The following is a 15,069-nucleotide window of genomic DNA, read 5'->3' as shown; positions in this document are numbered from 1 at the left end:
TCCCTTGGTACTCTGTCCTACTATAACCTGGTACTACTATAACCTGGTCGTACTATAACCTGGCCCTACTATAACCTGGTCCTACTATAACCTGGTCCTACTATAACCTGGTCATACTATAACCTGGTCCTACTATAACCTGGTCCTACTATAACCTGGTCCTATTTTAACCTGGTCATACTATAACCTGGTCCTACTATAACCTGGTCCTACATCCCTTGGTACTCTGTCCTACTATAACCTGGTCCTACTATAACCTGGTCCTACTATAACCTGGTCCTACTATAACCTGGTCCTACCATAACCTGGTCCTACTATAACCTGGTCCTACATCCCTTGGTACTCTGTCCTACTATAATCTGGTCCTACTATAACCTGGTCCTACTATAACCTGGTCCTACTATAACCTGGTCCTACATCCCTTGGTACTCTGTCCTACTATAACCTGGTCCTACTATAACCTGGTACTACTATAACCTGGTACTACTATAACCTGGTACTACTATAAACTGGTCCTACTATAACCTGGTCCTACTATAACCTGGTCCTACACCCCTTGGTACTCTGTCCTACTATAACCTGGTCCAACTATAACCTGGTCCTACTTTAACCTGGTCATACCATAACCTGGTCCTACTATAACCTGGTCCTACTTTAACCTGGTTATACTATAATCTGGTCCTACTATAACCTGGTCCTACTTTTACCTGGTCATACTATAACCTGGTCATACTATAACCTGGTCCTACTATAACCTGGTCCTACTTTAACCTGGTCATACTATAACCTGGTCCTACTATAACCTGGTCATACTATAACCTGGTCCTACTTTAACCTGGTCATACTATAACGTGGTCCTACTATAACCTGGTCATACTATAACCTGGTCCTACTATAACCTGGTCCTACTTTAACCTGGTCATACTATAACCTGGTCCTACTATAACCTGGTCCTACATCCCTTGGTACTCTGTCCTACTATAACCTGGTCCTACTATAACCTGGTCCTACTATAACCTGGTCCTACATCCCTTGGTACTCTGTCCTACTATAACCTGGTCCTACTATAACCTGGTCCTACTATAACCTGGTCCTACATCCCTTGGTACTCTGTCCTACTATAACCTGGTCCTACTATAACCTGGTCCTACTATAACCTGGTACTACTATAACCTGGTACTACTATAAACTGGTCCTACTATAACCTGGTCCTACTATAACCTGGTCCTACTATAACCTGGTCCTACATCCCTTGGTACTCTGTCCTACTATAACCTGGTCCTACTATAACCTGGTACTACTATAACCTGGTACTACTATAACCTGGTACTACTATAAACTGGTCCTACTATAACCTGGTCCTACTATAACCTGGTCCTACACCCCTTGGTACTCTGTCCTACTATAACCTGGTCCAACTATAACCTGGTCCTACTTTAACCTGGTCATACCATAACCTGGTCCTACTATAACCTGGTCCTACTTTAACCTGGTTATACTATAATCTGGTCCTACTATAACCTGGTCCTACTTTTACCTGGTCATACTATAACCTGGTCATACTATAACCTGGTCCTACTATAACCTGGTCCTACTTTAACCTGGTCATACTATAACCTGGTCCTACTATAACCTGGTCATACTATAACCTGGTCCTACTTTAACCTGGTCATACTATAACGTGGTCCTACTATAACCTGGTCATACTATAACCTGGTCCTACTATAACCTGGTCCTACTTTAACCTGGTCATACTATAACCTGGTCCTACTATAACCTGGTCCTACATCCCTTGGTACTCTGTCCTACTATAACCTGGTCCTACTATAACCTGGTCCTACATCCCTTGGTACTCTGTCCTACTATAACCTGGTCCTACTATAACCTGGTCCTACTATAACCTGGTCCTACATCCCTTGGTACTCTGTCCTACTATAACCTGGTCCTACTATAACCTGGTCCTACTATAACCTGGTCCTACATCCCTTGGTACTCTGTCCTACTATAACCTGGTACTACTATAACCTGGTCCTACTATAAACTGGTCATACTATAACCTGGTCCTACTATAAACTGGTCCTACTATAACCTGGTCCTACTATAACCTGGTCCTACTATAACCTGGTCCTGCTATAACCTGGCCCTACTATAACATGGTCCTACTATAACATGGTCGTACTATACCTGGTCCTACTTTAACCTGGTCATACTATAACCTGGTCCTACAGCCCTTGGTACTCTGTCCTACTATAACCTGGTCCTACTATAACCTGGTCCTACTATGACCTGGTCCTACTATAACCTGGTCCTATTATAACCTGGTCCTACTATAACCTGGTCCTACATCCCTTGGTACTCTGTCCTACTATAACCTGGTCCTACTATAACCTGGTACTACTATAACCTGGTCCTACTATAACCTGGTCCTACTATACCCTGGTCCTACATCCCTTGGTACTCTGTCCTACTATAACCTGGTCCTATTATAACCTGGTCCTACTATAACCTGGTACTACTATAACCTGGTACTACTATAACCTGGTCCTACTATAACCTGGTCCTACATCCCTTGGTACTCTGTCCTACTATAACCTGGTCCTACTATAACCTGGTCCTACTATAACCTGGTCCTACATCCCTTGGTACTCTGTCCTACTATAACCTGGTCCTACTATAACCTGGTACTACTATAACCCGGTCCTACTATAACCTGGTACTACTATAACCTGGTACTACTATAAACTGGTCCTACTATAACCTGGTCCTACTATAACCTGGTCCTACTATAACCTGGCCCTACATATCTTGTTACTCTGTCCTACTATAACCTGGTCCTACTATAACCTGGTCCTACTTTAACCTGGTTATACTATAACCTGGTCCTACTATAACCTGGTCCTACTTTAACCTGGTCATACTATAACCTGGTCATACTATAACCTGTTCCTACTATAACCTGGTCCTACTTTAACCTGGTCCTACTATAACCTGGTCCTACTATTACCTGGTCATACTTTAACCTGGTCATACTATAACCTGGTCCTACTATAACCTGGTCCTACTTTAACCTGGTTATACTATAACCTGGTCCTACTATAACCTGGTCATACTATAACCTGGTCCTACTATAACCTGGTCCTACTTTAACCTGGTCATACTATAACCTAGTCCTACTATAACCTGGTCCTACATCCCTTGGTACTCTGTCCTACTATAACCTGGTCCTACTATAACCTGTTCCTACTTTAACCTGGTCATACTATAACCTGGTCCTACTATAACCTGGTCCTACTATAACCTGGTCCTACTATAACCTGGTCCTACATCCCTTGGTACTCTGTCCTACTATAACCTGTTCCTACTATAACCTGGTCCTACTATGACCTGGTCCTACTATAACATGGTCCTACTATAACCTGGTCCTACTATAACCTGGTCCTACTATAACCTGGTCCTACATCCCTTGGTACTCTGTCCTACTATAACCTGGTCCTACTATAACCTGGTCCTACTATAACCTGGTCCTACTATAACCTGGTCCTACTATAACATGGTCCTAATATAACCTGGTCCTACTATAACCTGGTCCAACTTTAACCTGTTCCTACTATAACCTGGTCCTACTATAACCTGGTCCTACATCCCTTGGTACTCTGTCCTACTATAACCTGGTCCTACTATAACCTGGTCCTACTATAACATGGTCCTAATATAACCTGGTCCTACTATAACCTGGTCCAACTTTAACCTGTTCCTACTATAACCTGGTCCTACTATAACCTGGTCCTACATCCCTTGGTACTCTGTCCTACTATAACCTGGTCCTACTATAACCTGGTCCTACTATAACCTGGTCCTACTATAACCTGGTCCTACTATAACCTGGTCCTACTTTAACCTGGTCATACTTTAACCTGGTCATACTATAACCTTGATAAAGGATAAATATATAAAATGATTCAGTGGTAGATAGCTCGACAGATGTTTTTGAAGCATAGCATATTAAAATTGAATGTAAGTTTTACTAAAAACTAAAAGTGAGACCTAACTGTGTGACCGGGTCAGTATTTGACCGTTATCCATGAGAGAACTGTTTAGTCTTGGCCACAATGCATTTTGCGTGATAAAGTCTTCTGGAACATTCTGGATCTGAAGGCTAATAACTCCTCAATATAGATTTAACCCTTGGTAAGCCATCAGCCACTCCCATGTCCGTGCAAGTGACATACTGAATATATGTTTACATGCATAAATCAGCTAGCTTTTTCATCAAAATAATATTATCACCTGCTGCCACTGTTATTGTTTTTTAAAATATGCTTTTGGAAGTTATAGTTTTTTCTTGATGGCAATTTATGTCTATCAAGGAAAAACATTTTAAATTAACAACTAAAATACATTAATATAATAAGCAGAACAATATCGCTGCCAAACAGCCAGAGATATGGTTGAACTGACAACCATTTTCCTTGATCATGACTAGAGCCCAGAGTTATTCCTGGTTAGAAAAGCTCCTGGAAAACTCATGAATACGGCGTTTTAAAAGAAAAATCAGAAGGTAAGGTGTTGAGTGTCCAAACAGTTGAACTACTGATCTCTGTCTGAATCGTGTGCAGTGATGTCCACAGATTTACTAACACCACAGTGAATGAAGTAAAGGGATCAGCGATATGTAGTGCCAGAACATTCTAGACTTCTTCTATAAATATCACTATCTTCAATATATCTTTAACTCTAACTAGGTTTGCAAAACTCTAGTGAAATGACTACGTTTTCCAGAAATCCTACTTGGAAGGTTCCCAGAATCAGGGTGGAATAAGCAGGACATCTGGAATCCTTCAACTAGGATCTCTGGAAAACCATGGAAGTTTGGGAAAATTACTGGAATTCTGCAAACCTATCTCCAACTCACCTGTGGTGGAACTCTAACCTGTTAACCCACTAGCCTGCTGGTAAACCTGTCTATCATCTGTGGTGGAACTCTAACCTGCTAACCCACTAGCCTGCTGGTAAACCTGTCTATCATCTGTGGTGGAACTCTAACCTGCTAACCCACTAGCCTGCTGGTAAACCTGTCTATCATCTGTGGTGGAACTCTAACCTGCTAACCCACTAGCCTGCTGGTGAACCTGTCTACCATCTGTGGTGGAACTCTAACCTGCTAACCCACTAGCCTGCTGGTAAACCTGTCTATCATCTGTGGTGGAACTCTAACCTGCTAATCCACTAGCCTGCTGGTAAACCTGTCTATCATCTGTGGTGGAACTCTAACCTGCTAACCCACTAGCCTGCTGGTAAACCTGTCTATCATCTGTGGTGGAACTCTAACCTGCTAACCCACTAGCCTGCTGGTAAACCTGTCTATCATCTGTGGTGGAACTCTAACCTGCTAATCCACTAGCCTGCTGGTAAACCTGTCTATCATCTGTGGTGGAACTCTAACCTGCTAACCCACTAGCCTGCTGGTAAACCTGTCTATCATCTGTGGTGGAACTCTAACCTGCTAACCCACTAGCCTGCTGGTAAACCTGTCTATCATCTGTGGTGGAATTCTAACCTGCTAATCCACTAGCCTGCTGGTAAACCTGTCTATCATCTGTGGTGGAACTCTAACCTGCTAACCCACTAGCCTGCTGGTGAACCTGTCTACCATCTGTGGTGGAACTCTAACCTGCTAACCCACTAGCCTGCTGGTAAACCTGTCTATCATCTGTGGTGGAATTCTAACCTGCTAACCCACTAGCCTGCTGGTAAACCTGTCTATCATCTGTGGTGGAACTCTAACCTGCTAACCCACTAGCCTGCTGGTAAACCTGTCTATCATCTGTGGTGGAACTCTAACCTGGTAACCCACTAGCAAACCTGTCAGTCAAATGAAACATTGGTTTAATGGCAGGTTCAACTAGCCCCTCCTTTAAGAGGATGGACTAGGACCAAACAACCAGTCAGAATAAAAAGACAATCATAAGCCGAAATCATTCAGATGATCTAGTGGGGATGCTTTCATATGTCCGTTGGAACTGAAAGAGATTTCCTATGATATGTAGAGCTGAGGAGAACAGACACTCTGAGGTGGATCAGGTCAGGACTGACCCTGTGGATCTGCACCCAGAGAGGACAACAAGTCCACCCCCTGTGGCCCTGACAAAACCCATTGAATTCTACCCAGCCAGTATTACCACTGTGTTGTCTACCACTGTGTTGGCTCAGAACAGTCATCCCATGAGGAGACCTGTTAATGTGGATTAAACTGATCAGAAATGTCTATTAAAGACCAGAATAAAGAGTGAATAGTAGTGTGTTGTGACGGCAACAGCAGTCAGCCAGCAAGCCAGCCAGTTAGCTTGCCAGTCAGACAGCCAGCCAGTTAGCTTGCCAGCCAGCCAGCCAGTAGGTTAGCTTGCCAGTCAGGCAGTCAGCCAGCTTGCCAGTCAGGCAGCCAGCCAGTAGGTTAGCTTGCCAGTTAGGCAGTCATCCAGCTTGCCAGTCAGGCAGCCAGCCAGTTAGTTAGCTTGCCAGTCAGGCAGTCAGCCAGCTTGCCAGTCAGGCAGCCAGCCAGTAGGTTAGCTTGCCAGTCAGGCAGTCATCCAGTTAGTCGTCTCCCGGGTCTTGGAGAAACTATAAAACAGACTCCATGTTATAACTCATCTCTGGTTCCTCCAGGTTATATATAAATGTTGTCCGGTTGCCTGGGTTCTGGGTGATCTCCTTGCCGAGTTTGTCCAGAGTCACGTTGGAGGCAAACAGCTGGGTGGGAGTCAGGTAGCCTTCACTGTTCTTAATGTATTTCTTATAGTTGGTCCGGAGACACTGCCAAGTGGTGGTGTAAAGGATGAAGGCGGTGGACTTGAGAGCGATGGCGATACTCACGTAGAGGTGTCGATAGGCCACGTTGTCGTACAGCATGCAGGCTCCCTTATCTCCACAGACTGTGGACCAGAACAGGCAGGTGGAGTCGATGCCCATGCCGAAGATCAGAGGGGGAGGGATGAAACCTGGGAGGAGAGAGAACATAGATCAGACATTAGACCCAAAACTTAGATGCTGTGATTGTCTGGTTTGCTTGGTTCATTGTGGCTTGAAAATGCAAACACTAGATCAGCCATCATACTTAAACACATACAGTACAGCTAACATTACATTGAATGAATTCAGCTTGGTTTGTATTGTACATAAACAATGGAAATAAAGCCATGTTATTGATGACAGTGATCTCCTACCTAGTAGTCTCAGGCCCAGAAACATGTTATTGATGACAGTGATCTCCTACCTAGTAGTCTCAGGCCCAGAAACATGTTATTGATGACAGTGATCTCCTACCTAGTAGTCTCAGGCCCAGAAACATGTTATTGATGACAGTGATCTCCTACCTAGTAGTCTCAGGCCCAGAAACATGTTATTGATGAGAGTGATCTCATACCTAGTAGTCTCAGGCCCAGAAACATGTTATTGATGACAGTGATCTCCTACCTAGTAGTCTCAGGCCCAGAAACATGTTATTGATGACAGTGATCTCCTACCTAGTAGTCTCAGGCCCAGAAACATGTTATTGATGACAGTGATCTCCTACCTAGTAGTCTCAGGCCCAGAAACATGTTATTGATGACAGTGATCTCCTACCTAGTATTCTAAGGCCCAGAAACATGTTATTGATGACAGTGATCTCATACCTAGTAGTCTCAGGCCCAGAAACATGTTATTGATGACAGTGATCTCCTACCTAGTAGTCTCAGGCCCAGAAACATGTTATTGATGACAGTGATCTCCTACCTAGTATTCTAAGGCCCAGAAACATGTTATTGATGACAGTGATCTCATACCTAGTAGTCTCAGGCCCAGAAACATGTTATTGATGACAGTGATCTCCTACCTAGTAGTCTCAGGCCCAGAAACATGTTATTGATGACAGTGATCTCCTACCTAGTAGTCTCAGGCCCAGAAACATGTTATTGATGACAGTGATCTCCTACCTAGTAGTCTCAGGCCCAGAAACATGTTATTGATGAGAGTGATCTCATACCTAGTAGTCTCAGGCCCAGAAACATGTTATTGATGACAGTGATCTCCTACCTAGTAGTCTCAGGCCCAGAAACATGTTATTGATGACAGTGATCTCCTACCTAGTAGTCTCAGGCCCAGAAACAGAACTCCAAGAGCGTAGGATTTTAGCTCAGGGCTCACTGTTCTGAAACACAAAGAAACACACTATAGAAAGCAGTCAAAATGTACAGCAGCAAGCCGTTACATCAGCAGCAAGCCATTACAGCAGCAGCATAGTAACAGCAGCATAGTAACAGCAGCATAGTAACACCAGCATAGTAACACCAGCATTGTAACACCAGCATAGTAACAGCAGCATAGTAACAGCAACATAGTAACAGCAGCCTAGTAACAGCAGCATAGTAACACCAGCATAGTAACATCAGCATAGTAACACCAGCATAGTAACAGCAGCATAGTATAGGGCGGCATGGTAGCCTAATGGTTAGAGAGTTGGACTAGTAACCGAAAGGTTGCAAGTTCAAATCCCAGAGCTGACAAGGTACAAATCTGTCGTTCTGCCCCTGAACAGGCAGAAAACCCACTGTTCCTAGGCCGTCATTGAAAATAAGAATTTGTTCTGCCTAGTAAATAAAGGTTTAAAAAAAAAGTAACAGCAGTATAGTAACAGCAGCAAGCCGTTACAGCAGCAGAAAGCCGTTACAGCAGCAGCATAGTAACATCAGTATAGTAACAGCAGCAAGCCATTACAGCAGCAGCAAGCCATTACAGCAGCAGCATAGTAACAGCAGCATAGTAACAGCAGCAGGCCATTACAGCAGCAGGAGGCCATTACAGCAGCATAGTAACAGCAGCATAGTAACAGCAGCTTAGTAACAACAGCATAGTAACAGCAGTAAGCCATTACAGCAGCATATTAACAGCAGCAAGCCATTACAGCAGCATAGTAACAGCAGCATAGTAACAGCAGCATAGTAACAGCAGCATGCCATTACAGCAGCATAGTAACAGCAGCATAGTAACAGCAGCAGGCCATTACAGCAGCATAGTAACAGCAGCATAGTAACAGCAGCATAGTAACAGCAGCATAGTAACAGCAGCAAGCCATTACAGCAGCATAGTAACAGCAGCATAGTAACAGCAGCAAGCCATTACAGCAGCATAGTAACAGCAGCATAGTAACAGCAGCAAGCCATTACAGCAGCATAGTAACAGCAGCATAGTAACAGCAGCCTAGTAACAGCAGCATAGTAACAGCAGCATAGTAACAGCAGCATAGTAACAGCAGCAAGCCATTACAGCAGCATAGTAACAGCAGCAAGCCATTACAGCAGCATAGTAACAGCAGCATAGTAACAGCAGCATAGTAACAGCAGCCTAGTAACAGCAGCATAGTAACAGCAGCATAGTAACAGCAGCATAGTAACAGCAGTAAGCCATTACAGCAGCATAGTAACAGCAGCATAGTAACAGCAGCAAGCCATTACAGCAGCATAGTAACAGCAGCATAGTAACAGCAGCAGGCCATTACAGCAGCATAGTAACAGCAGCAAGCCATTACAGCAGCATAGTAACAGCAGCATAGTAACAGCAACATAGTAACAGCAGTAAGCCATTACAGCAGCATAGTAACAGCAGCATAGTAACAGCAGCATAGTAACAGCAGTAAGCCATTACAGCAGCATAGTAACAGCAGCATAGTAACAGCAGTAAGCCATTACAGCAGCATAGTAACAGCAGCATAGTAACAGCAGCATAGTAACAGCAGCAAGCCATTACAGCAGCATAGTAACAGCAGCATAGTAACAGCAACATAGTAACAGCAGTAAGCCATTACAGCAGCATAGTAACAGCAGCATAGTAACAGCAGCATAGTAACAGCAGCATAGTAACAGCAGTAAGCCATTACAGCAGCATAGTAACAGCATCATAGTAACAGCAGCATAGTAACAGCAGCAAGCCATTACAGCAGCATAGTAACAGCAGCATAGTAACAGCAGCATAGTAACAGCAGTAAGCCATTACAGCAGCATAGTAACAGCAGCATAGTAACAGCAGCATAGTAACAGCAGTAAGCCATTACAGCAGCATAGTAACAGCAGCATAGTAACAGCAGCATAGTAACAGCAGCAAGCCATTACAGCAGCATAGTAACAGCAGCATAGTAACAACAGCATAGTAACAGCAGTAAGCCATTACAGCAGCATAGTAACAGCAGCATAGTAACAGCAGCATAGTAACAGCAGTAAGCCATTACAGCAGCATAGTAACAGCAGCAAGCCATTACAGCAGCATAGTAACAGCAGCATAGTAACAGCAGCATAGTAACAGCAGCAAGCCATTACAGCAGCATAGTAACAGCAGCATAGTAACAGCAGCATAGTAACAGCAGTAAGCATGTGGAAATAAAGGGATATTCATGATGGAATAAAGTGTTACAGGCTGAACTGTTACAGGCTTTGGTTTGACCATTTCTGCTTTGGAGTTGGACTTTAGCACAGATTGGTTTCACATCCTTAGTCAATATGTGTTACACCTGTTCTGGTTGTCACCTCGTTAGTCAGTATGTGTTACACCTGTTCTGGTTGCCATCTCGTTAGTCTGTAGGTGGTACACCTTTGCTGGTGTAATCTCATTAGTGGGAAGGTGTTTCTACTGTGCTGGCCCAGGTGTTATTTAAGAGTGTCTGGCCCAGGTGTTATTTAAGAGTGTCTGACCCAGGTGTTATTTAAGAGTGTCTGGCCCAGGTGTCATTTAAGAGTGTCTGGCCCAGGTGTTATTTAAGAGTGTCTGACCCAGGTGTTATTTAAGAGTGTCTGGCCCAGGTGTTATTTAAGAGTGTCTGACCCAGGTGTTATTTAAGAGTGTCTGACCCAGGTGTTATTTAAGAGTGTCTGGCCCAGGTGTTATTTAAGAGTGTCTGGCCCAGTGCTCCAGTTGCCTTGAGAGATGTGTGGGGTTAACACCTGTAGTTGGCTCCCAATCTGATTTCTAGAAAAACATCCTTTATCTGATTTCCTTGGTTTAGTATTGCACCACCTTTTTGGTTTGCTTCCTGTCTATAAGTTTGGTGTGGGTTTTTCGTTGCCTCGTCTTGGGGAAATTTAGTGGGCTCTCATGGTGGGTGTCTTTAAGGTTCCAGTTGTTGTTGCTAGTCAACTGTCAGTGGACACCCCCATGAGTGTCTTTCAGAACCCCTCCTAAACCTGTTTGGTTTTGGTTGGTGTCAGTGACTCTTTGTTCGTTCCCCTTCTGTTTCAGGAACATTAATTCTTGCTGGGGACCAGAATGATGACATCGGGGGTTAGAGGATTTCATTGATTAGGACCCTTTGACTATTGCAAATCCAGCAGCTACTCTTCCTGTGGTCCACATAACACAGGTACGTCTGAGTGGTCTAACCTGATGAGTATGATAACAGAGGGGGTCTGGGTTAGAGGTTACCTGATGAGTATGATAACAGAGGGGGTCAGAGTTAGAGGTTACCTGATAACATTGATAACAGAGGGGGTCTGGGTTAGCGGTTACCTGATGAGTATGATAACAGAGGGGGTCAGGGTTAGAGGTTACCTGATGAGTATGATAACAGAGGGGGTCAGGGTTAGAGGTTACCTGATGAGTATGATAACAGAGGGGGTCTGGGTTAGCGGTTACCTGATGAGTATGATAACAGAGGGGGTCAGGGTTAGAGGTCAGGGTTAGAGGTTACCTGATGAGTATGATAACAGAGTGTGTCTGGGTTAGAGGTCAGGGTTAGAGGTCAGGGTTAGAGGTCACATGATGAGTATGATAACATAGGGGGTCTGGGATAGAGGTCAGGGATAGAGGTCGGGGTTAGAGGTTACCTGATGAGTATGATAACAGAGGGGGTGTGGGTTAGAGGTCAGGGATAGAGATGACCTGATAACAGAGGGGGTCTGGGTTAGAGGTCAGGGTAAGAGGTTACCTGATGAGTATGATAACAGAGGGGGTCTGGGTTAGAGATCAGGGTTAGAGATGACCTGATGAATATGATAACAGAGGGGGTCTGGGTTAGAGGTCGGGGATAGAGATGACCTGATGAGTATGATAACAGAGGGGGTCTGGGTTACAGGTCAGGGATAGAGATGACCTGATGAGTATGATAACAGAGGGAGTCTGGGTTAGAGGTCAGGGATAGAGATGACTTGATGAGTATGATAACAGAGGTGGTCTGGGCCAGAGGTCAGGGTTAGAGGTTACCTGATAAGTATGACGACGGAGGGTGTCTGGGCCATGGCTCCGATCATGCTGCACACACAGATGACACAAAGGAAGGTGATAAAGGCCTGTTGGCAGCCTGGACTGGGACATTTCCCCGGCAACGCCACCGACTCCTCCTCCTTACTGCTGATACACATACAGCTGGTCAGGTTCTGGAGGAGGACAGGAGAGGATATTACCTATAGATAGACAGCTGGTTCTGGAGGACAGGAGAGGATATCACCTATAGATAGACAGCTGGTTCTGGAGGACAGAAGAGGATATCACCTATAGATAGACAGCTGGTTCTGGAGGAGGACAGGAGAGGATATCACCTATAGATAGACAGCTGGTTCTGGAGGACAGGAGAGGATATCACCTATAGATAGACAGCTGGTTCTGGAGGACAGAAGAGGATATCACCTATAGATAGACAGCTGGTTCTGGAGGACAGAAGAGGATATCACCTATAGATAGACAGCTGGTTCTGGAGGAGGACAGGAGAGGATATCACCTATAGATAGACAGCTGGTTCTGGAGGACAGGAGAGGATATCACCTATAGATAGACAGCTGGTTCTGGAGGACAGGAGAGGATATCACCTATAGATAGACAGCTGGTTCTGGAGGACAGAAGAGGATATCACCTATAGATAGACAGCTGGTTCTGGAGGAGGACAGGAGAGGATATCACCTATAGATAGACAGCTGGTTCTGGAGGACAGGAGAGGATATCACCTATAGATAGACAGCTGGTTCTGGAGGACAGGAGAGGATATCACCTATAGATAGACAGCTGGTTCTGGAGGACAGAAGAGGATATCACCTATAGATAGACAGCTGGTTCTGGAGGACAGGAGAGGATATCACCTATAGATAGACAGCTGGTTCTGGAGGAGGACAGGAGAGGATATCACCTATAGAAAGACAGTTGGTTCTGGAGGACAGGAGAGGATATCACCTATAGATAGACAGCTGGTTCTGGAGGAGGACAGGAGAGGATATCACCTATAGATAGACAGCTGGTTCTGGAGGAGGACAGGAGAGGATATCACCTATAGATAGACAGCTGGTTCTGGAGGACAGGAGGGGATATCACCTATAGATAGACAGCTGGTTATGGAGGAGGACAGGAGAGGATATCACCTATAGATAGACAGCTGGTTCTGGAGGACAGGAGAGGATATCACCTATAGATAGACAGCTGGTTCTGGAGGACAGGAGGGGATATCACCTATAGATAGACAGCTGGTTCTGGAGGAGGACAGGAGAGGATATCACCTATAGATAGACAGCTGGTTCTGGAGGAGGACAGGAGAGGATATCACCTATAGATAGACAGCTGGTTCTGGAGGACAGGAGAGGATATCACCTATAGATAGACAGCTGGTTCTGGAGGACAGGAGAGAATATTACCTATAGATAGACAGCTGGTTCTGGAGGACAGGAGAGGATATCACCTATAGATAGACAGCTGGTTCTGGAGGAGGACAGGAGAGGATATCACCTATAGATAGACAGCTGGTTCTGGAGGAGGACAGGAGAGGATATCACCTATAGATAGACAGCTGGTTCTGGAGGAGGACAGGAGAGGATATCCCCTATAGATAGACATACAGCTGGTCAGGTTCTGGAGAGGAGTGGATACAATATATAAACTATAGGAATCATTGGGCCCTGGTCTTAAGTAGTGCACTATATAGGGAATAGGGTGCCATTTGGGACTCACCCACATACTTCTATATAACACCTACATGACTAATATAGCTTGCTCCTACAGTTTTGGTGACCCTGATATGATGTACCCGATGGGTTTATGTGATCTACTATCATGTGAATGGTGATGCAGCAATTCATGGGACAGCTGTATAGGACTTTTAGAACATGGTCTACTATGGATGTCAATGACAATGCAGCTGGCTGTAAAGGTCCTGCCAGAAGACCAGGGACTTACAGGTGTGAGGCAGCCGGCGAAGCAGGCAGAGAGGTAGGTGATCCCGTTGGAGCCACACACAGGGCTCACTGAGGCTGTGTAGCAGTTACAGTTGTTGATGCAGGCATGCTCCGGTCTCTGCCATGACCGCAGGGTCCTGGGAACAGGCAAACAGGTTCTGTTATATAGAAACCATGGCATTATCAAAACACTGGAAACATGCTATGTACAATGATAGCTACAGTGGGGCAAAAAAGTATTTAGTCAGCCACCAATTGTGCAAGTTCTCCCACTTAAAAAGATGAGAGAGGCCTGTAATTTTCATCGTAGGTACACGTCAACTATGACAGACAAAATGAGAAAAAATATCCAGAAAATCACATTGTAGGATTTTTAATGAATTTTTTTGCAAATTATGGTGAAAAATAAGTATTTAGTCACCTACAAACAAGCAATATTTCTGGCTCTCACAGACCTGTAACTTCTTCTTTAAGAGGCCCCTCTGTCCTCCACTCGTTACCTGCATTAATGGCACCTGTTTGAACTTGTTTCAGTATAAAAGACACCTGTCCACACTCCAAACTCCACTATGGCCAAGACCAAAGGACACCAGAAACAAAATTGTAGACCTGCACCAGGCTGGGAAGACTGAATCTGCAATAGGAAAGCAGCTTGGTTTGAAGAAATCAACTGTGGGAGCAATTATTAGGAAATGGAAGACATACAAAACCACTGATAATCTCTCTCGATCTGGGGCTCCACGCAAGATCTCACCCCGTGGGGTCAAAATGATCACAAGAACGGTGAGAAAAAATCCCAGAACCACACGGGGGGACCTAGTGAATGACCTGCAGAGAGCTGGAACCAAAGTAACAAAGCCTACCATCAGTAACACACTACGCCGCCAGGGACTCA

At 44.7% G+C, this 15,069-nt stretch overlaps 1 protein-coding gene across 1 annotated transcript in view; it reads right to left on the bottom strand.

The window, feature by feature from the left end:
• Positions 1-263: 263 nt before the first annotated feature.
• Positions 264-15,069, bottom strand: part of LOC110515483 (solute carrier organic anion transporter family member 3A1-like) — a 58,794-nt gene continuing 43,988 nt past the window's right edge. The window contains exons 7-11 of the mRNA XM_036964547.1: positions 14,176-14,332; positions 12,223-12,395; positions 8,121-8,185; positions 3,867-6,995; positions 264-407 (exon numbers count right to left, since the gene is read on the bottom strand). Coding sequence (XP_036820442.1) covers positions 6,619-6,995; positions 8,121-8,185; positions 12,223-12,395; positions 14,176-14,332 — 772 coding nt within the window. The 3' untranslated portion in view covers positions 264-407; positions 3,867-6,618. The remainder of the gene's footprint in view (positions 408-3,866; positions 6,996-8,120; positions 8,186-12,222; positions 12,396-14,175; positions 14,333-15,069) is intronic.

Source organism: Oncorhynchus mykiss, chromosome 26, assembly GCF_013265735.2.
Source record: "Oncorhynchus mykiss isolate Arlee chromosome 26, USDA_OmykA_1.1, whole genome shotgun sequence".
Classification (NCBI taxonomy): Eukaryota; Metazoa; Chordata; class Actinopteri; order Salmoniformes; family Salmonidae; genus Oncorhynchus; species Oncorhynchus mykiss.
The sequence above is the reverse complement of the archived record's forward strand: the minus strand, read 5'-3'. Positions and strand labels throughout refer to the sequence as shown.